This window comes from Caloenas nicobarica, chromosome 5 (assembly GCF_036013445.1).
Source record: "Caloenas nicobarica isolate bCalNic1 chromosome 5, bCalNic1.hap1, whole genome shotgun sequence".
Taxonomy (NCBI): domain Eukaryota; kingdom Metazoa; phylum Chordata; class Aves; order Columbiformes; family Columbidae; genus Caloenas; species Caloenas nicobarica.
The window spans coordinates 65,803,836-65,818,433 of NC_088249.1; the positions used below are offsets into that span (position 1 = coordinate 65,803,836).

General features: G+C 37.1%; 1 protein-coding gene across 4 annotated transcripts in view; it reads left to right on the forward strand.

Annotated features, from left to right (window-relative positions):
* PPFIA1 (PTPRF interacting protein alpha 1) overlaps positions 1–14,598 on the forward strand; it is a 51,804-nt gene that overhangs the window by 25,138 nt on the left and 12,068 nt on the right. For all 4 annotated transcript variants that reach the window (XM_065635083.1, XM_065635085.1, XM_065635084.1 and 1 more), the window contains exons 11-19: positions 212–343; positions 2,640–2,702; positions 3,944–4,023; positions 4,270–4,402; positions 5,022–5,245; positions 5,930–6,164; positions 9,591–9,742; positions 10,504–10,676; positions 11,121–11,214. In XM_065635083.1, the coding sequence (XP_065491155.1) occupies positions 212–343; positions 2,640–2,702; positions 3,944–4,023; positions 4,270–4,402; positions 5,022–5,245; positions 5,930–6,164; positions 9,591–9,742; positions 10,504–10,676; positions 11,121–11,214 (1,286 nt within the window). The remainder of the gene's footprint in view (positions 1–211; positions 344–2,639; positions 2,703–3,943; positions 4,024–4,269; positions 4,403–5,021; positions 5,246–5,929; positions 6,165–9,590; positions 9,743–10,503; positions 10,677–11,120; positions 11,215–14,598) is intronic.

Here is a 14,598-nt window from a genome sequence, read left to right on the forward strand (position 1 = left end):
TGATGTTGGAACAGTTATTGAAGTCTTAAGTGTCACTTATACTCCCTTACAGAGTCATGGGGATACATGCAATATTCCTTTTTCCTGTGGAAAAATATTTCTATTAAAGCAAATGCATTTGGATTAAAGGAAGCTTACTGTTTTTACAACCTGGAAACTGTTATAGGCCTTGTAAATTTTAATTTATTTCAGTAGCTTTTGTGTATCTTAGGCTAGACAGAGAGAGAAGATGAATGAAGAGCATAATAAACGTTTGTCAGAAACTGTTGATAAGCTTCTGTCTGAATCTAATGAAAGGCTTCAGCTGCACCTCAAGGAAAGGATGGCTGCCTTGGAAGATAAGGTAACAAGTCACATTCTGGTGCATACGTTAATTCGATGTTCAACGTTCTGAAGTGATTTGTGTATTTTACAATGTGTCTGTAACTTCAGTAAATGATTACTAAGGCCTTATTGATAAGTAGTTTCTGTTAAGGCTGTTTTCTAGTGTGAATTTCAAAAATACGTTCTTAAAGTTTTGGGTTTTTTTGAAGTTGGCCCTACAATGTTGAGAAGGCATCTTTTAAGAAGCTTTATCCCTCTTAGTGGTTTGGTGTGGGCTGCATAAATACATTCATCCACTGTCATACAGGAAGTCTAAAGAATTAAGAGTAGAACTTCGACCTCTTCAGTTTCTTTTATTTCCCGCTGGTTGTCTGCACCAGTTGCCCTGACTCATGGTGGGATTTTTGCAAGTAGAAACAATCTTGTGTTTTCTTCACTGGTAGATCATTTTGAGACAGGTTATATGATGTAAACGGGCTGTTCCCTGTGCTGCCAAAGCACATCCTGGAGCTTTCCCCTGGATTCAATTCATCTTCTAACTTCTGACATACTTTACTCTGTTTCTTTCCCTTCTGGTTTTGGATCTAGGTCCTTGCAGATTTTTCTTCCCTGCGTGTCTTTGAGGATTCCCTTATTCTGCATAGTGGTGTCTTCTTAAGTAGCACATTGCTTGATGGTGACTTCGAATTGCTTTGTCTCAGAGTAGAAAAATACTTCCTTTCTTTTGCTGGAGGGTGGAGTGACCATCTGGGGAAATGTTTCAATGAAAGCTGGGTGGCTTTTGTTTTAAAGTTGTGGTAATAAAATGCCTCAGTTGCAACATATAATGATGTATTCAGACTTCGATAAATTTTGACTTTCTCTTGCATTCGTGTCAAGTCAGTTCTTATCCCTAAACCATCAGTCAGGTATCTGACATGTCCCTCCAGAATTCCAGAACTGTGCTTCCCTCAGATCATTACAAAGATTTAGTTCATTCTTTTCCCTGCTTTTGCATTCTCAGAGCTGAGAGGGATCAGGTGCTGCAGAACAGATGTGGGTCTTGCTGATCCTCGTCCTTTGGGTTAATGATAAAGGTGCTTATCATCTGGCATCCTAGGCTGCAAACTCGGTCTTGTGGTTTTTACTTAACGTCGTTATTTGCAAGATCACCAGCTGCTCCTAATACTTCAGAAATTCTTCTTACGGGCCTTGTTATGATGTCAACAAGGTTGTTTTAACGGTCTTTGTAAATTCATTTTCTGAAAAACTGCCTTTTTTTTTTTTTAACTGCTTGAATATTGAGGGCTGGGGTCTTAGAGTGAACCCTGACTGCTCTTTACCCTCCAAACCCTGACTGCATTCATGAATAATGAGGAAAATCTAGTTTTCCTTCTCTGTAAATAATGGCTTCTAGAAAAGTATTCTTGCTGTGGCTTCCAGCTCATTCTTTTATGATAAACTGGGAAGAAACATACAGATAAAAATGTAAGCCTTTTTTTCTGATAACTGGGGCTTTTTTCCTGGCATGATTTGCGTGTTCGCATGTGAAATTTTACTACATGTTTGATGCAAATCATAGTATTACTTGTGTCAAGGAAATGTGTTTAGCAGAACTTCCTGGCAATGGTGGAAAAGGAAAAGAAAGTGACCCAGTTATAAGTTTCCTATTAGAAGAGGGAATATTTTTTTTCCCTTGGCATTGCATCCTACAGTCAAGTACAATAGCTGAAATTCTTTCATTGTTGTAGTGCTCAAATGTTTCTTAATTCTCAGATGATTTTTAGCCTGAATTTGGAAAGTGCTTTGAGTAAAGATGTTGTAGTAGTCATAAGTATTTATATGTGCTGGAATTGTTTAGAAGTCATAGTATACCTATAAAAATGACAGCTCTGATATTAATAAAGGCACATAAGTGAGGGAGTGTTGCAGTTCTGGTGCAGTACATCCAAGACATTACCATATAGTAATTTTGTAGGTTAGGCAAGTGAAAATAAAATTAAAACCTAATGATAACAGCCAGTAATGCCTTAGTAACCACTCAGTGAATTACTTTGAATTATTTTAGCCCCCTAATTATTCCTTTTTTTACCAGTTTTGTCAAATGGAGCTTTAAAAGGCTGGTATTGGTATTAAATTTTTATGGAACTTGTACTATTACTAAATACATTATTTAGAGGCTATACACCTGAATGGCTAAACCTTCATCTATAATCAAAGTGAAATGATGTAAGCAATAAAGTATCTGTGACGTAAGGTGCATCTGTGTAGTGTTGACTGAAAGTTTGTGATACTCATTTTGGTTATGGTTTAATTTGTGATATGTTTTGTTTTAGAATTCACTTATTCGAGAAATTGAACATGCAAAAAAACAAATAGAGGAACTTCAGCATGAAAAGGTATGATACACATTTTTGAACCACTATAATTGCTGCACTGCTGCTTAGCAGGACCAGATTTGAACACCCCCATAAAACTTAACATTACCTGGTCTGTTTAAAAGTAGGGGGTTGTTATTGCTCATTTTATGATATAGTGTGCCCCAGTTTTATGATGATTTTATAGGTATGTAGTTTTTTACTCAAAGACTTCACATGCTTCTGGATATGCGAAGTGGCTGAATATATTGGCAATTTACCAAAGTTCGAAGATTGAATAGAACTTTTATACTGTTGTATGTGTGACCTTGGACAGTAAAAAGAAAAGAGAAATACTTTCAATATTGGGTGTTTTCCCATGAGTTTTTTCTTAAAGCATTTGGGTATCATGAGATGCTTGTTCGAGTGATAAAAATGTTTTAAAGTTTGAAGAATTGGTGGGCAGGGACAGAAAAATTTATTAGGCTTGGCTGTTCCTTTGCAATTGCAGCTGCCTGGTGTTTTGCTTGTCCTGGACCTAAGAAATTCCCTTTTTGAATAATAGTGGTGGGGCCTTTCATTTCTTTGCGTCCTTAAGCAGCAGCGAGTGATTTTGTTCCGAAATAATACGTGTTACTGGTTATTAAATCACAGGTGAATTGCATCTCCCAAAATCGTTCTAGCAAGTAGCAAGGCCAAACTGTCTTGGTTGTGCTTCTGTAACAAAATGAAGAATGCATTCAGAATATTTTGCAGAATGTGCTTTGAATTTTTGTATGTGTAGCCAGCAGTTTCCACACAAGGCACAGATGTTCATCATCAGCCACTTTTTATTAGTCTTTCATTGTTTTCTCATTCATTGGGTTTCTCTGCTGTTAAATTCCGAGTTTCTAGAGCATGTAAGAATGTCCAAGTTAAAAGTGAATGCACTTAAAACCTTTGCACAGAGCTTGAAAAATCTTGTTTCTTATTAAATTTTATCCTTAATTACAGTAAAGTTAGTAATATGTGAATCTTATTTAGTAGCTGTTTTTAAAATACATGTTGTCATTACCTAGAGTCACAGTGTAGAGAGGTGATAGGATTATTCTTGGATAACCTTTTGCAATGGTGCAAAATAGCAAAAATAATTTTTACATTTTACATCATTGAAGGGTATGTTCTAGATTCTGTTTCTGAGTTTCATCGAAATAAGATCAAAAAACTAAATCCTCGTTTATAAATCAGTATTTGACACTTTTTTAAAGCATTTTGTTATGTATTTTATCTATTTGTTTTTACAGGATCAGTTGGTATTAAATGTTGAAGCATTAAGGGCTGAAAATGACCAAGTGAGACTCAGAGCCACATCACTTCATCATAGGTACCAGCACTTGGTTGTCATTCATTTTTTCTAATTTCTTTAAAGTCACTTTGAATGTATTTTTGTCTATTATAACTGAAAATACTTTAGGTACAGCTATGAAATATAAAGCATATAAAGCAGTTTTTATACTGCTTAGAAAAAAGTGACACTGGTGGGACAATAGGAATCATGTGGGTGGATATTTTTGTTTGTTTGCACCTTCCCTGTACCTTTGTAAGGATAAAATGTTTCTTTTTGTTCTAGCCGACCAGATTTCAGATACCCGATGGCACCTTCATCTGTGGCTGACAGTCACACCGACTCCTATGGCACCTCATCAGTGTTAAGGCGTCCCCAGAAAGGACGTTTGGCAGCTCTCAGAGATGAACCTTCAAAGGTAATAGAACCCTGAAATTTAAAAAAAAAAAAAAACTTTGTCAACAGAATAGATTAGATGAGGCTTATCTATTGCGAGGAGTACGTAGCACTAAACTGCTAGATATATCCCATTTTACTACCTGATGCACAGCTACTAGTCTTTTCAATTGTTAGCAAATAATTGTAAAATTATTATTGTGAAGGCCAGTTTGTATTAAGTATGATAAGCTTGTAAAATATCATTTGAAACAGTCCGAATACACTAATCTGTTACTGTTCTGCAAGCAATTTTAAGTCCCTTTCAGGACATATGACTTCTGATTCCAAAATTCTCATTGGATTTGATAGCAAAATTCTACTGTAATTTAGGCTTTATATAGCCAAGATATGCGATGTTTTAATTCATTCAATGGGACTGCCCATTTTTAAATTTCACTTAGCTGTAAGATGCAAACTTTTCTACATTATAGCTTTTTTTTTTACATTTCTCTAAACATTGCCGTCTTGATGGATGCATTCAGCATGTAAGTGGGCTATTTAAAAATTATTTTAAACATCTTGGAAAAACAGTAGAAATGTCATGTTTTTTCCCATTCGAGTTTGGATTTTTTTTTTTTAATTTTTCTTAATTCTTGTAGGTTCAAACTCTGAACGAGCAGGACTGGGAGCGAGCCCAACAAGCAAGTGTGTTGGCCAACGTGGCCCAAGCGTTTGAAAGCGACGTTGACGTGTCAGATGTTGAGGATGACAGGGAGACCATATTCAGTTCCGTTGACCTCCTGTCGCCCAGCGGTCAGGCTGATGCTCAGACTTTGGCCATGATGCTTCAGGAGCAGTTGGATGCAATCAACAAAGAGATAAGGTACGGTCTGCTTGCTGTTATGATTTTGATAAAAATAAGTTTCTGTGACACTAGAAATCCTTTTTGTGGGGTTACTCAGAAAATGGTGGCTGCCCATTGAGTTTCCTGGCGGGGCGGTTGACAGAAGTAATTAGTTTGCTTATGGCCAAGTTCTCTTTCCTGGCTCTTTGTCTTCAGTCCCGTTAATGGAAGGGTTTGTGCATTATTCATTTGACAGAAACCTCTGCATGGTGGTAATAGCAGGAGTGTTTACCACTTTTTTGAGTTTGGATTAGAAGATTTTTTTAGTGTAGCTGTTTCACTCCTTTCTAAGTCAGCCATTCTGTTTATACTGTACTTGGTTGGATATCATAGAACCACTTTGGTTGGAAGAGACCCTCAAGATCATCAAGTCTAACCATAACTTGACTCTGGCGTTAAACCATGTCCCTAAGAACCTCATCTGTACATCTTTTAAACACCTCCAGGGATGGTGACTCCATCATTTCCCTGGGCAGCCTGTTCAAGTGCTTCGCAACCCTTTCCATGAAGATTTTTTTCCTAATACCCAATCTAAACATCCCTGGTGCAATTTGAGGCTGTTTCCTCTCGTCCTATCACTTGCTACGTGGGAGAAGAGACCAACCCCCTCCATGCTCCAACCTCCTTTCAGATCATGTTTCTTTGAATTTTTTTTTCTTTTAGACTTATACAAGAAGAAAAGGAGAACACAGAGCAGCGTGCAGAGGAGATTGAAAGCAGAGTGGGTAGTGGCAGTTTGGATGCCCATGGCCGATTCCGGTCCATGAGCTCCATTCCTCCTCCCTATGCAAGTGGTTCACTGGCTGGTTCTTCCCCTCCTGGCAGTGGCCGCTCCACCCCGAGGCGGATTCCGCACAGTCCAGCTCGGGAAGTGGACAGACTAGGTATCATGACACTGGTGAGTATCCATTAGCTTTAATTTTATGAAGGAGTGTTCCTTTTCTTTAGGAAATGGGTAGTTTGATTTTTTTTTTTTAAATTTCCCCCTCCCGCTTTCTCCTCTTCTTACTCAGCTGTATTTTTCCTTTCTCTAGGTTTTCCTACTGCTTCCTTTCAACTTCTATAAAAAGTGTAAGATACAGTCATAATGATTAGGAAAAACGTTCAGAGCTCAAGTCTATTATTTGGTGAATATCTCACGCCTAAATATTCGATCTGTTGTTATGGTCTTTCTTCTGACTCCTCTTCCTAGAAGAAATAATGTTTTCTTTTCAACGCCTGGTACAGCAACCAGTTTCTCCCTCTGCTTTGAACCTGAGTTTTAGCAGTCCACTGTTCCACTAATTACTCAGCTAAAAAGTGATATGCATATATTTAATGAATCTTGAGGGTAGTGGAGGTATCACAGCTGTTTTAATGAGCACTAGTGTTTTGGTTTAGCCTATTAAGACTGGCAGGTAAAAAGTATCTGTTAGACCTCATAGCAAATGAAATAGGAGCTCGGGCTTAGCACTTCAGTGAGCAGAGAAAGATGGATCCATTCTTTTGACTTTAATACAACCGCTTAGAAAAATTAATCCTTGTGGGAGCCGCTTTATGCATGTGAGCCTATCTGTAAAAACAACATACAAGTTCTCCACCTTTTTGTTTTTATGTAAATGTTAAGCAAACCTACCAGTTTCTCGTATTTGGAATGCCTTTCGCTAAGGGGCATCTTGGATACAGGTATTTATTTGCAAGCACTCTCCAGGAAAAGCTCCTCTCTAACTTAGCTCTAGGTACATTACTTTGTCTCCAGGTTTGCATATGTGTTTGAAAATTGTACTTACTAGTTGTACATGCAACACCATACTTACTATACATTATTGCCTTGCATCACTGTAGCTGTATCGTGTCCGTACGATACTAAACAGTAGACAAGGAATTCTGTCCATCACTGCAAGAGCAGGTGGGCTGTCAATGACTGACTCAACTCATTTGAGTCTCTTACTTGTTTTTAAACACTCCTATATTTCAGCTGATTACTTCTGCTAGCTTTTTAAAATGTGTACATATACCAAAAAGTCTATTTTCATAACAAAGAATGTCATCTTTCTTGCATTTAAAATAAAAAAAAAATTGTATCACCTGTAGCCATATATCCAGGGTCAAACACACTTCTATAGAAACTAACAAGTTTTAAAATGTTGAATGCTTTATATTCTAAGTTTTCATGGTAATAAATAGTTAAGCTAAGTACTTCTTTTACAGAAAACCATACACAAACTTAAGTAGCTATTTTCATGAAAATTAGATGAGAAAAATGTGTGTCTTATGTTAAAATCTAATGTAACTGAATAAAGTAAAAGAATTACATTCACTTTAGATCGTAAGAATTGTGAGTCAAAGGCACTTGACCCATTGTTTGCAGGTGCATTTGGCATTTTAGTACCTTCTTGCAACTGATTGTGAAAGCTTTTGTGAAAGTCTGAAAACAAGAAGCTATACTTCTAGAATTACAGAACAAGAGCTTTCTAGGAACTTTTGGAACCGCTATTATGAATTATCAGACTTGAATGAGTTCTTACGGGGTGCTTTTTTGATGTTTTAACATAAAGTTTCATTTATTTATGAACATGGTGGCAACATTAGCTCAATGCCATCTGCAGTAGTGGTCTTGGGCAGTCAGTTTCAGCTGAAAACACCCATGATTAAAATTAATTAAAAAGCATCAACATGGTATATTGAGAAATCTATAGCTCTCTTCAACAGCTCTTGTGGACAGTTTTCATTCCATACAGTAAACACTTTTATCGGTTATCAGATTCAATAGATCAATGAGTCTGCTGTGCTTGAAGGAGCGAGTAGATGATCTTTCAAGGTCCCTTCCAACCCATGCTCTCCTGTGATTCTGTGAACTTACAATTTATTAACATAGTGCTCTACAGCCAGTCTGAACACGACATATTAATGCTGCATATTTGCATGTATTCTAAATTAAAAAATGATTAAAAGTTGTCATTTTGTGGAGAGAAGCAACAGTCTTCTGAAAGATTTTTGTTGCCAAATACATCGATAATTAGGGAACAAATGATCTCAGTTAAACTTTTGTCAGCATTGGTCTGAATAACTGGGGTTACTGCCTTGCTCTGTGCGCTGCAGAGGTGGGAACACCTGGAAAGTGAGATACCGTGGCTTCTGGAGTGGATGGAGAACAAAATAAAACTGGTGGGAGACTCTACCTCAAACAGTCCAGCACTTTTAAACTTAGGAAAAAGCACAGAACACTGTTAGTGTGTAGAAATCAGCTGTTGCTGGCGCTCTGTGTCTCACCGTTATTAAAGTGCAGCTGCTTTTTATGCTATGGACAACCAACTATAAGCCTTGATTATTTATTTTTTTCCTTCTCTTTCCCCACTTCAGGGATACATTTAGTAATCTGTGATTTGAAGAGTATTTCATACTCTGTATCTTTCTCTGTGCCGTTGCTGTAATTGTTATTTACATTCTCCCTGGTATGTTTTGTCTGTAGTACTTGTCTCAGTCTGTGCTACAGTTTACAATAAATACAACTTTTCCAAATTTCTTTTCTTTGCATGCATCTATCAGCCTAGTGATTTAAGGAAACACCGTAGAAAGGTAAAAATCTTTAGTTTCTTTACTGGTGTGCTCCTTCATCTCCGTCCCTGGCCCCAAGCTCATTAATGGATGACAGGAGCATAAAAGAAACTGTTTGTAGGGTAACCCTATAATCAAGATTATATGCTCTTTGATATTAAATGTAAATGGTTTATCATCTGAAGTGTGGCTTGCTTGTTTGTTTGTTTTGCTGGTGTGGGGGACTGTTGTGTTGCTTTCTGTTTGTAAACACTATTTTGCTATTTTTCTGGAACAATATTTAATTTTAAAGATCTGTTAGTGCACACACAAATAAGTCTTAATTTCTGTGACTCAAATTTGGAGATAAACCATAGCCACAGGTATACAGAAACTTCATAGAATTGGTAGTCTTACTAATGATTGTCTAAACACATAACAGAACTGAAATGGCTTTTTTTTCACAGGACTCTGTTTTTCTGTCTTTGCACTTGCTTAAGCTGAAGTTGGGTATATTAGTTTTATGGTGCTGAAGACATTACTTTAGTTGTTAGCTCTATGAATGAATAAAAGATGAGCTCTACTTGCTCATTTCACCAAGAATGAAATTCAGTAGTTTGTCACTGAAGGTAACAGAAAATCCAGAAAAGTCAAAAAATAGGCACCTGCAGAATGGTGAGGGCAAGATCAACCCTTTAACACTGAAATAATTCATTTTTCCTTTCAGTATTTTGTATAGTGTTGATACTGCATTCATATTTTCGTGTTTCCAACGAACCCCTCAAGTTTTCATTCATTTCTTCATTAGTCTCCAGCTTCTAGAGAAGAGGTACGAGATGATAAAACCACCATAAAATGTGAGACGTCACCGCCTTCTTCACCACGATCTTTGCGTTTGGACAGAGTCCAAAAAGGAGCCTTGCATACAGTGAGCCATGAAGATATCAGGGACATTAGAAAGTAAGTCAGACCTACCAGGGTATCAGAATGAAATCCTAAAACTGCAAAGCTGTTCAGTTTATAGGATTTTACTCTAGATATTCAAGTGTTTCTCAAAAGGCAAGATTCTGAGCACATAGATGGGTGACTGTGTTACATAAAAAATAAGAATTCAGATCTTGTTGAGGATCAGAAATGGCTTTGTAAGAAGAATTCTTCTGGTATTCAAGCTCTGCATTAAGTTTGCTTCATGTTTAGGAGATGAAAAATGTACAGTTCCGATCTTCTCTCACGGGTTGGAATTTAGCTATAAACTTAGAAATATATTGCAAAATAACCATCACTTTGATTGAAAGATGGGTTATTTATTTATTTTATTTTTTTTTTGGAGCACCTAAGTATCTGGGATGGATTCCACTCAAGTATTTCAGACTTCCATCGCCTGCGTCAATTTGTCAGGAACTTGAGTTGTCGACTGTGGCCTCTCTGAATTGCATTTTAAACAGTTTTATTTCTTAAAGAATTGACGTGTAGTTCCATGCTATAATATATAAATACATTTATTTCAAGATTGAGTCGCTTCCACCGTTTTTTCTATTTAATGATACATATTTTAGTAGACAAGCTTATTTTCGTGACTCACTAAAAGCTGAAATTAGAGATCATTAGTGAGTTACTGAGCTTTCGTGAACTTGCACAGAAACCCAAACTTGTCTTTCACTGTGTCATGCTAGTGAATTTGTTATATCTGTGCTCCTTTATGACTCCTTTTTTTTGTAAAGTTCAACAGGTTCGCAAGATGGGCAAACAAGTAATCCTAGTAGCAGCAATAGTAGCCAAGATTCCCTTCATAAAGCCCCCAAAAAGAAGGGGATCAAATCCTCGATTGGCCGCTTGTTTGGCAAGAAAGAAAAGGGACGACCTGGACAAACCAGCAAGGAAACACTAGGACAAGGTTGGCGGGTTTTGTTTGGTTGGTTTTTGGGGTATTTTCCACAGTAAGAGAGCGCAAGTCTGAATTTTCTGATGTGTGTATCAGTACGTGCATATTTATAACTGATTATTTAGATTCTCTACAGCATTTTTTGGAACTAGTGATGCTGAATCTTCTGGTAGGTCCTTTTATGAGTGTAGGATGCAAGTTCAGCTAGTCAGGTATTACCATCTTTCAGGTTCAATAAAGTGGTTACCTGAGACTTATTGAACTATTGCGGCTTCTTTTATGAAGCAAAAATTTCAGCTATATCTCAGAAAAGGAAGAGACTTTTGTTTAGTATTGACGCCAGTCATATTGCGAAGGATTAAATACTTTCGTTTAGGAAAGCAGTAGTGATTTTTGAGTTATAACTGGCCAAAATGGAGAAGATAACAAGAGTGGTGTTTGGGTTTTTTTTTGTAGTTGGCATGGGAGAAGCTGATAGTTCCTCTCAGGATGCCTTAGGCCTCAGCAAGCTTGGAGGTCAGGCAGACAAAAACAGGAAAATGCAGAAAAAGTAAGTTATTCAATACTTTTAATCCTCTGTTAAGATATTGCTTTGTTTAGATTTGTTTGGTTTGGGTTTTGTTTTGTTTTAGTTTTTGGTTTGTTTGTTTTCAGAACATTAATGGTAGCATAGGTCACCCTAAGTTTGAAACAGACTTCAGTGCTGAAAGCTGCTTGTTGAAACGCTGTAATAAACAAAGTTGGAGATAAAAGTAGATTCTGATCAAACCCTCCTCAAAATTTTGTTCTATTTAATACCTGCTTTGAGTTTAACTCATTTGCAAGATTTCCCAAAGTTGTCTTTGGCTGCGAAAGGGTTGACAGAGTGAAAGGCTGAGATGTTCTCTACATCCTTCTCTGTGCGTTTGATGGTTCCTTTCTAGCAGGTGACTCTGAAAGTCTTTCCTTTTGTGTTACAAACTTCTGGTGTGTTCACTCTTTTTTTTTTTACTTCTGTTTAAGCTTGTCTTGACATTTTCTCTCATATTTTAACAGACAAAATCTTTTTTTCCTTGCACCATATACTCCTGATTTCCTGTTTGTGGTGGGTTCTTTTTTTAATAAATTGTGACTATTTTGTTTTTTATGGCACCTTTTAGATATGCAGTTACTTTTTCTTAGTCATGAGATTTTTTTTGTGTGTGTGTGTGTCCAAGAAAAACTTTAGTTTAACGTTCACCTTTGAGTATCTATTGAATGTTCCCAGGCTTAGAAGAGATGAAGACTCTAATAACAGGTGAAAATATATATTGATGCTAGTAGAAATCTTAACTTGATGTTTATATGGTAATACAGGAAACAGTCAAATTTATGTTAAGTAGGATCAAGCATTCTTTCCATTTTTCCACCTAAAGCCTTGAGCTTTTGTTGCTTCTGTTCAGCTGCCTTTACTGTGTCAAAAAAACTGACCAAGATCAGACCTGTCTGTTTGGGGTTTTTTTATTTCTGAAGACAAAATAGTTAAATGTTGCAAAGAAAGTGTGCCGATTTTCTCTTTGTGCAAGAGATTCCTTGCGGTACCTGAGTTCTTTTAACAAATAATAATAATAATGCCTGGTGGCTGCTAATGAAAACCAGCAGCGTGTTGGTTTGAAAAGTCAGAATGGAATGTGGGTTTGTTTGTATAACAGAACACTCAGCTGTTTTTCTTCAGACTGTTACACTGAAGGCAACCGCACATTATTGTGATCTGGTATTTTCCCTTTTCTACCGAGCTTTAAATTCATAGCACATCTTGGTTGAATAAACAGTTTTAGCCTGGTCATATCTATATAGTGGCAGGCCTGTGCTTTGAACAATATAGATCTTAATACCAGCAATAAACATCCTTTTGGAGTAAAACAATCTATACCGGCTTGTTTTAACAAATGCAAGAAATGCAGTTGCAGATAAATCATGGCTTTTGTTTGTAAACGTTCTGCCTTTCAAAAATTTACTGGTATTACTTAAAGTATGCCTCATGGCTGCACGTTGGTTGCTTAAAAGGCGTGTGTCTATATCAGACAGATGAGAAGTTTTAGTCTGAAATTGCCTCGCCAAGCTATTAAATATGGGTACGTGCTTATTCACAGGAAGGTATCCATGATTCAGGTATGAAACAAGACTGTGGTGATAAATACACGTATCATAACGTTTAGTTTTATTACTCTTCCTGCTGAGAGCTGTGAACTTCCATGAGAAGCAAATCTACTATGATATTTTAAAAATGCCGGCAGTATCGTTTTAATCCAGCTGTTTCAGAATCCTGGCAGGTATTGGGAACGTGGGAAGGGATATTATCACAGTGTCCCAGATCCCTCGCTGCCTTCTCCAGATGCTGCTTATCAGAACGAAAAAGTGGCAAAGCTGCTCTGAACGAGGAGAGTGGGGTTAAAACAAATTCTCGAGACCGACGTCACTTATAAAAACCCGTATTGAGCAAAAAGAATTCCAGTTACCTGAATGCTGGGAACAATGACAGCTGCTTCTATTTATAGTTGTCTAATTCCCCTTTGCTTGCTTATCTTTCTGGTTTCTGCCTGCGTGCACACAAACAGGCTGAGGGCAGCATTCAGTGTCTTTACTAACAAAAACCTATTTATAGTTACAGAATTAAATCGCAGTATCCATTCTTTGTCTGGTTTTGTATGCCTTTGAGTTCAGTTTAATCCTAGTTTCTTTTTTCTCCTTCATTGTTTCGTTTTCCTTTTGTTTACCGTTTGATGTGGTAGTGCAAAATCAGGGTAAGTTTATTTTGTTAGGATTGTTGTGAAATTATGATAAATCTCATTTGGATTTTTTAGCAATATATTAAAACTTCCAACTTTTCTCAAAAAAAAGTCTAATTGTGAGAAGAGAGAGTACATTGTGAAAATGTGTTGCTGAAATAAATCCAGTGTTGTCTAGTTCAGTGTGAATTCTTGTTCGATGTCTTGTCTTAGTTTGCATGGTGTGAATTTTTATAGTGGAAATATTAAATCCTACTTAGATTGAATTAATTTTGTAACTTGGGTTTTGAAAGTTGTTTAGCAATAGTAGATATTTGTGGCAGTTCATTCCCAAGGTAGATGTATTTCTGTAAACCCTCGCTCTTTGTTTACTGAATTTAAGTTGGTCTTAGTGTTTTCATGCTGTTGATCTGTGTGAGCTGTGCTACTGACAGTGTTTGCCACAACTGTATTTGTGCTTTTCTGTGTACAACACAACAAACTTAATACTGTATTAATCAAAAAGGAAGGCAACCCCAAATTTAAGATAACTCTCCTTAAAAAAAAAATATGCACAAAAGGTTTTTTACATTCCTGAAATCAATATATAATAAGGATATTCCGTTTCCACTGGTGCTCTGCCTGGGGTAATTCTATTTTCACCTCAGTTTTGCTACTGTTGCCTTTCAGTTTTTACATCTCAGACTCTCTTCACCACCTTCCCTACAGTGTTTTCTCTACTCTCAACTCCTTCCAACTCAGTTCTCTTCAGTTCCATCTAGGAAATCTGGACTCCAGCATTCCTCCTTGGCTACAATTTCTGGATTTACCCAGTGACAAAGTGATGGAGCTCCGGGCTGCTTGATTTCCCTTCTGGGATTAGCACATGTTGCCTGCCAAGAGCAATTCTAAATACTTCAAATGCTCTTTAAAGGGCCTCGTGTGTTCACTGCTCCATTGGGCACCTGCAGGTTTGACATCATTTCTCATCCCACATGGCCACAATTTCTTTGTTCTCCACAGCTGGCGTGAGATGCCTTTTGAATGTGTCTAACAACAAGTGTTCCCCTCTTGCAGCAGCACATTTGGTCTCCCTTTCCAAGTGATGTTCAGCCAATTTTTTTATTAAGTCTGTAGACATTTATCCCTTGGTTTTGTCACCCAAGAGTTATTCCAGTAGCCAGCTACTCCTTTGACATTCCTTTGCC